This window comes from Astatotilapia calliptera, chromosome 12 (genome assembly GCF_964374335.1).
Source record: "Astatotilapia calliptera chromosome 12, fAstCal68.1, whole genome shotgun sequence".
NCBI lineage: Eukaryota > Metazoa > Chordata > Actinopteri > Cichliformes > Cichlidae > Astatotilapia > Astatotilapia calliptera.
Genome location: NC_137433.1, coordinates 22057341 through 22069429, shown reverse-complemented (window position 1 = coordinate 22069429; position 12089 = coordinate 22057341). Strand labels below are relative to the sequence as shown.

Here is a 12089-nt window from a genome sequence, read left to right as displayed (position 1 = left end):
TGTGGCATTGTGTTCATTCCTCTTCTCAGATTACGGATGATTTTAAGGAGATTTCATCAGTAACCTTTTCATATCTGATTGTTGATTATAACTATTTTTGTCACGCTGGTAATATTAACAACAGCTGAAGTTTAAAACCAATAACAAAGATTTGACATGCTAGTAAATATTGGGGACCAGGAGCTTTCAGTCTTTCTTTACTGCAGTCGTACAGATGAACACAGACCACACATGCAGCAGGCATTAGTTTATGGTTATAAATTGTGAGCTGAGGCAAATCTAGAGCGGCAGATGGCATATTACAAATACAGTTAGGTCCATAATTTGATTTAAATACACTATAAGAATGACTGAACTCCAGACTTTCAGCTTTAATACAAGGTTTACTGATTTTTAGAGGCTCTAACAAATATGGATCATTTTTAATACTTGGATTAAAATCATTCGCAGTTGGTGACCGAAGTGTGGAACCCATACACGTCAACGTCATCAAATCCTGTGTTCCCTATGCTCTGCTAGGCCATAACTGCAGACGCCTTCAGCTACTGCTTGTGGGTCTCTCTTTGCCCTCAGTTTTGTTTGTAATAACTGAAAAGCTGGTCTGTCAGGTGATTTCTTTCCCTTCACAAAAAATTAGGTTCCTTTATCAGTATGGATTGGGCCATGTCATATCTACTTGCATTTTCCAGTGCTGTCTGATCAGTTTTCAATATTTGGCTGAATCAGAGCGGAGTGTACACCTCTGTACCCTTAAGAATGCATCCTGCTGCTTCTATCAGCAGTCACATCGATAGCAACCACTAGTGACCCACTTCCACTGGCAGTCACACATGCCCATGCCATAACGTTGTGTGGGGAAAATCCCAGCAGGTTCTGAAATACTCAGACCAGCCTCTCTGCCACCAACAACCATGCCACGTTTAAAATCACTTAAACCACCTTTCTTCCTCATTCTGATGGTCAATTTAAACCTCAGAAGGTCTACATGAGTAAAAATGAATTACTGCCCTGTCAGTGGCTATGTAATGGTTAATGTATCTGTGTAATTCAAACATCTTACTTTCCATTGAATAAAGATACATAAAACAAACAAACAGTAGGCTACATTCAGCATGCCCGGCTTAATGCTGAATAATGGACATTTGTAACGATGTCAATACGCATGAGCTTGAAACCACAAAGAAGAGGTTCAAAAGAACATTTCTAACTAGAACCGTTTTAATTGCAGCCTTTTGTGCATTTTATATATATGAATTTTGCAAAACTTACCTGGAAATTTACAATAATAATAATAATATTAATAAACGCTTTCAAATTATTAATGACTAATTCAGACAATTAAAAAATAACACTGAACATATGAACCATGCATTGTTACCACAACATATATCAGTGACACTGGCGATATTTTAATATTTTCAATTAACTTTTTTTTTTTATGTATTTTGCTGTACTGCTTATTATTTCCTGCTTGTCGCTAAGGCGCCACGTACGGCCGGGATATTTTAGAGCCTACATTAGGAGCATAAAAGGTAACGAATTACTGATATTTTGACATGCGCAGTTCGGCCTGGAGACAACGAGGATTGCTGCCTTCACAGACAATTTTTAATATGACCAGCGTCTTGAAATCACACGTTGAACTGCTGGAACAGAGGAGTATGCGTTTCTCTCAGTTTTCTTACTTAGCGTGAGCTAAAAAAAAAAAAAGCACTGATATTTGTTTAAACACCCAACGAACTGCTGTTTCATCATACACGACTCCAAGTATCGCCAAAATTATTTTACTTCCAATAATCACCGGTCCTTTAAAAAAAATGAAAGGGGGTATTTACACGTTTTCCCTCGTATTTCGTCATGTCTCTGTTTTACATCTGATAACATGCAAAAATGTCACGTTTTACCGCGGATGAGGACATTTACGACTTTTTGCGGGTATGTGAACGCGGCATCCGAGGGGCAGCAGAAAGTTTTAACTGTCAACAAACTGCGTTCTCGCTCAGGTTCCTGTTTGCTTAGGTAAACTCGTCTATCTGCAAATTAGTCCTCTCGGAGACTGAGAGGACATGAAAATATGTAAAAGTCCTGCGGTGTAGATAAAACTGAGCTCAGGCATGGAGAACCGGGCTGTGTCGGTGCTGGACAAACCCGCGGCGGTGCTCACGGTTGTGGATGTGTATGAGATAGCGGCGGTGCTAGGGCAGGAGTTTGAGCGGATGATAGACAAGTTTGGCTGCGACGCTCTCGTCGCATTGGTGCCCCGAGTGGTTCGGGTCCTGGAGCTACTGGAGGCGCTGGTGAGCCGCGGAGCCACTGGGCAGGAGGCCGAGGACCTGCGGAGGGAGCTTGACAGACTGCGGCAGGAGCGGAGCGACAGACACGAGCAGGAGAGGAAGCACCAGAAGGTCAGTGTCAACCTACCTGCAGACACCTGTTTCTACTTCCACCTGTGTGTGTACCTGTTTATGAGGCCTTGTGTCGGGTGAGCAAAAAGGATATCAGCACATTTTATAATTCAGCTTTTAGTGTGGAAAAACAGAATAAAGTGGAGAAAATACAGCTAAAAATGTTTGTGGATGCCTATTGAAGCTATCATTTGTGTATTTTCCTTCAGTCATAGGTTATTGTAGTTAACTAAAACTAGATGTGGAAAAATATTGTAACTTCTAAAATAAAAACTAGAAATACAAAAAAGGGGAAAACTAACTGGAACGATTTTGTGAACTTGGAAAACGAAACTAAAATAAGCATAGAGATTAAATATTATTACAGCTTGCCGGATGAGGCTTTGATTTAAGTGTCTGGACTGTGAGTCAGCTGCTTTTAAACACTTACATGTTCTGATTTTTCCTAAATATAGTCTCTGGCACATGCTCTGCACACAATAAAATTTAAAAAGACCAAAACAAATACTGAAACTAATAAAAACTAAACTAAAGTTAAATATTTTCAAACAATACTAACTAAACTGATACAAGAAAATCATCTCTGGAAACTAATGAAAAAATAAAACTATAACAACTATATTCAGGTAGTGGCATTTAATGAGTTGCTTTGAGCACTGTTTGTATTAGATTGCTGCAGTAGGATGACCATTTCACATCCATTACATAACTGCTTTATAGCACACTGTCTAATGAATCAAACAACCTCCTATCATGTATAATAACAAGACCGGACCTTTAAGACACATGTGTATGCTTGAGTATTTTAAGTACAGATTTTGGGAGCAATAAACCAGATGTGCAGCTGGCCTTATCCAGCACAATATTTCATTTATTTTAGCTGTGGATTAGAGCCATTAGCTGCACAGTTTACACAAATAACTCTCAGATTTACAAGAAATCAGCCCATCTGAGATAATAATTTGTTTTCATGAAAGAAGCGGTGGCAGAGACGCAATTTTTTTTTATAGGGTTGAGAAAATTACTTACATTTTCAGTGACAAGAAAATTAATTTTGTTGCCTTCAGTGTTGCTGCAGGCCAAAGAGGTTTTGTTTTTGTTCTCGCACTTCTATCATTTCCTGATGCAGGTGTAACCAGTACTGAAATACATAATCATTTTTTTAAGCAACTCTCCAATGATCAAAAAGCAAATCTGGAAGCACTGCTGAAATGGAGTCCCACGATGCAACCATCAGAGTGTGTGTGTGTGTGTGTGTGTGTGTGTGTGTGTGTGTGTGTGTGTGTGTGTGTGTAAAACCTGAGTTTTTAAAATGATGAATTCATTTTTTTAAGGGGAAAAAAGTATTCCAAACTTACCTGGCCCTGTGTGTTAAAGTAAAAACTCTCTCTCCACAACCCCGTAATTAACTATCATTAACCACATTTTTTGTGGTTACTGATAGTTAAAGCTGAGTTCTGTTTCCAGCCACACCCAGGACTGATTACTGTTAGACCTGTTGAATCAGGAAATCACAGTCTGTCTGACAAAGTGAAGAAGCAACACGTCATGCCACGATTCAACGAAACAGCTGAGAAAGAAAGTTACTGACGTCTATCATTCTGTAAAGGGCTACAAATCCATTTCTAAGGCTTTGGACTCCAGTAAAACACAATGAGAGACATTATACAGAAAATAGAGAAGACTTGGAACAGTGCTGAACCTTTGCAGAAGTGACCAGCCTGCCAAAATGACTCCAAAAGTGCGTCAACGACTCATCCAGGAGATCACAAAAGAACTCAGAACAACATCTACAGAACTCCAGGTCTCACTTACCTCAGTTAAGATCAGAGTTCATGATTCCAGTAAGAAAGAGACTGGGCAAAAATGGCATCCATGGGAGAGCTCTAAGGCGAAAACCACTCCTGTGCATAAAGAAAACAAAGTCTTGACTCACATTTCCAAAAAATAAATAAATATATATATAAAATTCTGTGGATTGACGAGACAAAAGCTGAACCTTTTGAAAGGTTTGCGTCCCATTGCATCCTATGTTAAACTTACACAGCATTTTAATCAGAAATGGTGGTGGTAGTGTGACGGTCTGGGGCTGCTTTGATGCTTCAGGACGACTTGCCTTAATTAATGGATCCATGAATTCTGCTCTCTACCAGAAAATCACGATGAAGATGTTATCTTCATGTAATGTTAAAACTGCTCGATCTAAAACATGGAAAAATAGTACACACACATCTGACCCTGTAACCTTGTTTTATGGTCATGTGACCGCTAGAGTCTATCCCCTCTTTGAACAAGTGGCGTGAAACAGCATGGACAGGTGGCCAGTGCCTCTCAGAGCTAACACAAGCACACACTCTAATTTTCACACTATTTCTTCTCAGCTTCAAGCACTGGATGCACAAAAGCTGAGTTTTCTTGTGATTAGTTATCAGTTCTTGGTCATTTCTATTCAGTCTCAGGATATTTACGGTGAATCAGGACTAAAAAGCTTTTTCTTATTTCTACATTTAGATGCAAATTAGACTTTATTTTGATTCACTGCTTGTGTGGAGCACAGAGTGTGATAGGTTTGATCCATCCTCATAAAGTAAGGGATGATCTCTTTTGATAAAAGAAAAAAATCTAACATGCCCCTAGCTTCCTTTTTTCCATTTAAAGTATTAATGGGTCCAGTACTCCATTTGAAGTGTCCTCATTTTTGTGCTCAGGAGTTGGAGTTGCTGGAGGATGTGTGGAGAGGAGAAGTCCAGGACCTGCTTTCTCAAATCACTCAGCTTCAGGCGGAGAACAAGAGGCTGCTGGTGAGCCTCTCACTTAAAGAGACACCGGTCACAGAGGAAGATCTGCAGAAACATGAAGGTGAGTTGATTACCAAAAAGCTCTCGGCCAGGGTTTAATACACAAACCTTGAATAAGAAAACAGTTGGTGTGTTACATCTTAGTGGACAACTCAAGGGATGTATGCTCGTAGTCATGGTCAAGATGGCCTGCTATAGTTCAAATCAAGCATCAAAATAGAGAAGAAAAGTGATTTAAGTGACTCTGAACATGGCATGGTTGTCGCTGCTAGATGGATTGTGTCAGTATTTCACAAACTGCTGATCTGCTGTGATTTTTTTTCTTCAGGCAACCATTTCTAAGGTTTACAGAGAATTGTTCAAACAGAGAAAATATACAGTGAGCGGGGGGTGAAAATGTTTTGTTGATAACAGAGGTCGGAAGCAAAAAACACACTGCTTCAGGCTGTGAGAAAGGCAGCAGTAACTCAAATAACCACGAGTTACAACAAAGGTGTGCAGAAGACCATCTCTGAATGCACAACATGAGGAACCTGAAGCAGAAGACCACACTGGGTGCCACTCCTGTCAGCTAAGATTAGAAAACTGCTTCACAGGCTCCTCAAAACTGGACAACAGAAGATTAGAAAAACGTTTCCTGCTTCCTTAAACCCCACAGTCTACCCGAGTGCTCTTGCTGACCGTATCCATCTCTTTATGGACAGATCTTAAAACTCAGATCATCTCAACCAGGTTTCTTGAAGGTGACAGTGAGATCACTGTACTCAAAGGACCTCTACAGTCACCCCATCTCAGTCAAACAGAGCACCTTTGGATGTGGTGGAATTGGAGAGTCACATCATTGATGTGCAGCTGACAAATTTGCAGCAACTGTGTGATGCTGTCATGTCAATATGATCAATTCAATTCAATTTTATTAATACAGCGCCAAATCACAACAACAGTTGATTCAAGGCGCTTGATATTGTAAGGTAAACCCTACAATAATGCATACAGAGAAAAGCCCAACAATCATATGACCCCTGTCAGCAAACACTTTGGCGACAGTGGGAATGGAAACCTCCCTTTTAACAGGAAGAAACCTCCGGCAGAACCAGCTCCAGGGAGGGGCGGCCATCTGCCGCAACCAGTCGGGGTGAGACAAGGAAGACAGGATAAAAGACATGCTGCGGAAGAGAGACAGAGATTAATAACAAGTATGATTCAGTGCAGTGAGGTCTATTACAACAAAAATCTGTGAGTGGTTAGCATTGTTCCTTACAAAAAGAAGATCCTGGGTTCGAATCCAGCATCTGACCTTTTCCTCCCTGTGTCTTTGTTGGTTCTTTCTGGGTACTCTGGTTTCCTCCCACAATCCATAGACATGCAGTTAGTGGGCTTATGTTAAATAATGATTCCACATTGTCCATAGGTGTGAATGTGAGTGCGAATGGTTGTCTGTCTCTATGTCTTAGTCCTGCGACAGGCTGGCAACGTGTCCAGGGTGTATCCCGCCTTTCGCCCTATGGTAGCTAGGATAGGCTCCAGCCCCGAAACCCCCCTTGTGACCCTGTTTTGGATAAGTGGAAGAAATGTACAAAAAACTAACATCCAACACGAGAAAATCCACTGTGCAAACTGGTTGAAACTAAACCGAACTGAAAATAAAAACTCAAATGTTATTACAAAAAAAAATGCAAGACTGTAATAATTCTGCTCTGACTCTTAAAGATCAGTCTTGGCTGAAAATCTGAAATGTGTTTCATACTCATAACAGTCTGCTGTATGTTACACACTGCCACCCTGGGCATTAGGCTGTGCAGAGAGAAAGCCGGGAGCTTGTGAAGAAGTCTATTTTTGAATCCGACTAAAATATTGCTCTGTGTGGAAGTGCTTTTATACTTACTGTCAGGGCTGCAGCACATGCACTGGTTATAAGCACACAAACAACAGGATATTACATGACGTGACTCCTCTGGCCACTGACACCTTATCTGTCTCAAACATATACATCTATGGTACTTTATTTTCTTGAATCTCAAAGCCATTTGTGAAAGTTTCTATGTTTTGGGAAAATAACCTATCATATTTTACTTTAAATTGAAAAGTTAAATATTTTTATAAATCTTTTGCACTCTTTTATTTTGTGTATTAATACACCAAATTAAGAAGGTGTACACCATGGAAATTGTGTCATTTAATAGTTTTAGGCGTTTGCTGTTTAAAACAAATGACTGTGACCCTGGTGTTTAACTGGAGGATTTACAGTACACAGTGCATCCGTACTGAAAAATATTCCTGTGGATTCGTAACTCTTTAAATGTGATTGTAGTTCTGTTCGGTTTCATGCTGGTAAAAGTTTTTAGTGCAAAATCTGCCCGAGTGCAGAATTTCACTCTGTTTTGATTTTTTAAAAACCTATTTTACTGTGCTTATTTGAATGCTTATGTAACCCTTCTGTGAGCATTAATTTATTAATTTGGATTACAGCAGGAATGTCAGAGAAAGAAAAACAAGTGATGAAGAAACTTCAAGACTTGGTGGATAAACAGAGAGACGACATCCGGGCTAAAGATCATGAGCTGACGCTAAAAAATGAGGATATCGAGGCGGTGAGGATTCACAATACCTGCATCTAAGAATATATGTACTATAAAACAAAAAACAACAACTTTGTTTTACTAGAATTCATGGAGCAAATTCTCTGAACTTCAGCTCCAGCTGCAGCAGCATCGGCTGATAAGGATGAACCAGGAGCTTCTTCACAGGATAGGACTGATGGAGGCCCAGGGCAAGACCCTGATTCAGCAGAGGGCTGAGCTGGAAGCTGCAGCCCAGGCACAACACCAGGAAGCGGGGGCTCTGCGGCTGGAGGTCACCAGGCTGAAAAAGGAGCTGCGGGAGCTGGAGCGAGAGATAGAAGTCGCTCAGACAGAAGAGTTGCCTCTGTCAAATTCTGAGATTTCTTCACCTGCATCCCCACTGATGACTGTAAGAAAAAATACCTGATATTTAGCAGATGTTTAAACTATTTGTGGGTGGGTTTTTTGTTTTGTTTTTTGCCTAAGTGGCTTTTATGTGTCACAAATCTAGTCTGCAGCAGCAGCAGCAGCAGCTCACCTTTCTAGCTCCTTCAAACCAAATTCAGTGTGGGTGGAGTGTGGGGCAGATCCAGACTTTCTGGAAAACTGTTTCGAGTGCGACAAGAGTCTTTCCTTTCTCCGAAAGTCAGCAAACAGAGAGGATAACAAGGAAGACGGAGATGAAGAGGAGAACTCAACAACATTGTTGCTGGTAATGTCCACGTACACTTTACTATTTAGCCAGTGCTGCTGTGTTGTTATAGCAGAGCTGCCATAAGGCTGTTTACACTAAATAGTTGTTATCACCTTGTCATAGTGAGGCACAGCAGTCAGCTGGTACCATCTTTAATCTCACTACTCACAGATGTATCTGGTTTAATCTAATTTAACTTCAGGTCAGTGGTTCTCAAACTGTGGGGTGGGCCCATTGCTGGGACACAGAGCCACTGCAGGTGGGACATGAAGGACCAGGGTTAAGTCATAGGGTGAAACTAGGAGACCAGATTTTTGGGACTCCAGTGAACCATGAAACCATGATCTGTTCCCTCTATACGTGCTGGCCTCCAGCTCACACTGAAGTGGTTCGAAGCTGAGTGTGAGGCAGCGAGAGTGAGAGCAGTGGGTCAGGGATGAGATGCTGCCGCTAGTGGTGGAGTTAAAGTATCTCGGGGTTTTGTTCATGAGTGAGGGGAGAGGGGAGATCGTCAGACAGATTGGTGCTTCGAGTGTGTTTGGGTGAAAAGATCTCAAAGCTGTCGATTTGATCTACGTCCCCACCCTCACCTGTGGTCACACAGCTTTGGGTAGTGATCAAAAGAATCAGATGGTGGATATAAGCAGTGGAAATGAGTTTCCTCAGAAGGGTGGCTGGCCTTTCTCAAAGGAAGCCAGCTGAGGTGGTTCAGGATCCAACTGGGATCAATTGTGGGCGAGGTGTTCCAGGCATGTCCTAATGGGAGGAGGCCTCGAGGTAGACCCAGGACAGGCTGGAGAGATTACTTCCCTCAACTGGTTTGGAAATACCTTGGTATGAGCTGGATGAGCTGGAGGAGATGACTGGGAAGAGGAAGGTCTGGACTTCCCTGCATAGGCAGATGTCTTCACAACCCGACCCCAGATAAGCAGCAGAAATTGATGGATCTGTAGTTTGTTGATGCTACAGTGGTATAATGAGGTGTGCGTAGCCATGCCAGGATACTGGTATTGCCACAGTTTTAAGGGCGGAGCAAGGTAAAAATAGTTTGTCCACACTTTATTACTAGCTACGCCTCATTGGTGCTGAAAATGATCAAGCACTGGATGTTTAAATATGCCTGAAGTGATGCACAGCTGGGAGAAGATTGTTTCACCGTTTAGCTAATCTGCCATAACACCATGACACTCACTGGACTGATGTTATTGTTAATGCTCATATCACAATGCCAGAGACATTAGACAGGTCAGCGTAGGCAGATTCAGACAAACTTTGTCATGTAGTGTTTCCTTAAGGCGATGAACATCTGTCAGACATGACCTTTTTTTGTTAAATGCACAAGAACGGCGACTTATGGTTGAAACTTTGTTTGCTCCTTTTTCTGTTGTACATTGCTGGAGAAAACCAGTTTGACTTCAACAGCATAACCAACCTCTTTCATTTTATAGTATTTGTTTTTAAGCTGTGCAGTAGAAAGAATGAATATTTGTTTTGAATGCAGAATGGATCGACGGATGAAGAGCCAGAGGAGGACTCGGACAAGCCTCGCTTCACCCTGCAGGAGCTGCGGGACGTCCTGCAGGAGAAGAATGAACTCAAAGCTCAGGTGTTCCTGCTGCAGGAGGAGCTGGCATACTATAAAAGGTACGACTTCCTTCACAGGCATAAAATTTGACTCGGCGCGGATGCAAAAGCTGACATTGACCTCCTCCTTATCCTTCAGTGATGAGCTGAACACTGAGGAGAACACCGGCTCCATTGTCTCCTCTCCATCTCCTCCTCCGAGCTTACCTGTGGCTGATCAACGTGAATCAGGAATAAGACGCTTGTGAGCGATGAGTTTGTTTGTTATGGTTTTCTTACTCCTGTTATTTGAAATATCAGTACTCTGCTCCTGTGTAGGATAACATGGCCTAATAATACATGACTCAATAATACTGATTTCACATAGTCTTTACATATGATGTGTTTTCTCTCTTTTCCTGTCTTGACAGGATCTTCACAGCTATTATGCCAATGGTGGCTGCCGGTTTGATCACAGACGATCCAACATTGTTGCCAATCAGAAGACTTTCCTTCGTATGACTTTTTTTTTTTTTTTTTTAAACCACATCATCTCAGCACGAGTTTTCTGACCGACACGCCTGGGTTTAATGGCTCCGATCCTTAATTATTAAAAACCAAACCCATCTTGTGTTTTTACATTTAAAAATGTGGCGATTTAAGGAATTAATGTTTATTTTGATGATACTTCTTGTTTTTATTTTTGCTACTTTGAGCTTTGCATAAACTTCAGCAGTTAAAATGTGAGGCAAATGGCCATATCTGGACCTTCTCAGGTGTTTTTATGACCTGTCACAGTCATATTTTATGTCTTTGGAAAGTCACCACCTGTAAGTGCTTTGCTTTATGCAGATATACTGAGGGAGACTTTTGATGCTGCACATGTCAGACGCTTTATATTAGCATTTAAGCTTCTTATTGCATGGCTCCAAATACATATACACATATACAGAGTATTTGTTGAGCCTATAAACTGAATGTCTTGTTTGGTTCATGTTGAGATGCATCTGATAGCAAAGTAAGCACATGATCATGAAAGTTGAAGTGCCTTTATTCTATGAGCTCATCATGAAGAGAGTGCGCTTGTGCTAATCACTACAGCCTGGCACCAAACATCGTGGTGTACACTGGCAAGTCTTAATCTCCAGGAGAAGTATATTCCATCACTAATGAATACTCTATAAATACTATCATAACTACTGGTATGTGCCAGGATGCACAGGGAAAATAATGTTTGTTTGAAATAAAGTAATAAAGTTTTATTTTTAAACTTTTGAATTTTTTTGGTGTTACAATGAAACACAGTCGATATTTTGCTCTTTTTAAAAATATATCTTCATTAATTTTGCAAAATTAGCAAGCAGAAAGAAAGCAAAACTGAAAAAGGAATAACTAGGGAAAAGAGCTCCTGTTGTTATGCATAGAATACCATTTGACCATTAAAAACATATCCAGACACATTAATGCTGAATTAATGATTCACAGAGCAGTGGAAGTGCATTTTATGGGCATTACAAACCATTAACTATGTATAACTATTACAACTGTTAAGCACTGTCCTTACTTCTGTATCATAAAAATACTAAAAGGGCCATTGCTCTCAAATCAACCAAGCCTTCTGCTCAGCCATCTTTAATTTGCATAAAAATTTCATGGTCCAAAATTTGAACATTTGTAATGACAGCTGAGATATTTTAGCTTCATATATCAGATAATCAAAATTTTTCAGTTTACTTGGTAGTTAAAATTTAAATTAAAAAAAGGTCAGTAATCCTGCAAAGTCCCATAATTGAGCACACATAAATAAAACTTCAAATTGCTAAAGATTTCTGAAAGACATACAGTTGAATTACACAATACCATGATATTTTTATTCAGTTTATATGCTAGATTAAGCTACCCCACAAAAAGTACACAAAGATCGGAGATGTACAGTTTCTGAATTCCTGAAACAACTATTTTCCCAGATATGACCCACTGGAGCACAGATGTGGGTTAAATTTTATCCGGAACAGCCTTAATGTACAAAAACTTGTACTGAACAACAGTATAAAATGTATGAAAATAT

At 40.5% G+C, this 12089-nt stretch overlaps 1 protein-coding gene across 4 annotated transcripts; it reads left to right on the top strand.

Annotated features, from left to right (window-relative positions):
* Positions 1-1569: 1569 nt before the first annotated feature.
* LOC113034166 (RILP-like protein 1) lies at positions 1570-11295 on the top strand. Of its 4 annotated transcripts, none has more exons than XM_080308725.1 (8): positions 1570-2405; positions 5114-5264; positions 7676-7794; positions 7868-8173; positions 8276-8476; positions 9960-10102; positions 10182-10286; positions 10453-11295. In XM_080308725.1, exons 1-8 carry the CDS (start codon positions 2115-2117, stop codon positions 10541-10543), a joined length of 1407 nt encoding a protein of 468 aa, XP_080164851.1. In that variant the 5' UTR covers positions 1570-2114; the 3' UTR covers positions 10544-11295. The 4 variants fall into 4 exon arrangements, with proteins under 4 accessions (XP_080164851.1, XP_080164853.1, XP_026044323.2 ...); XM_080308727.1 differs by having other exon boundaries at positions 1574-2405; positions 7898-8173; XM_026188538.2 differs by having other exon boundaries at positions 1574-2405; positions 7673-7794.
* The last annotated feature ends 794 nt before the right edge of the window (positions 11296-12089 follow it).

Bases quoted from the DNA above. Each gene is read 5' to 3' on its own strand.
- LOC113034166 (XM_026188538.2), top strand. From the start codon at position 2,115: ATGGAGAACCGGGCTGTGTCGGTGCTGGACAAACCCGCGGCGGTGCTC. The intron at 2,406-5,113 runs GTCAGTGTCAAC...TTTTGTGCTCAG, and splicing joins AGGAGAGGAAGCACCAGAAG to GAGTTGGAGTTGCTGGAGGA. The intron at 8,477-9,959 runs GTAATGTCCACG...TTTTGAATGCAG, and splicing joins ACTCAACAACATTGTTGCTG to AATGGATCGACGGATGAAGA.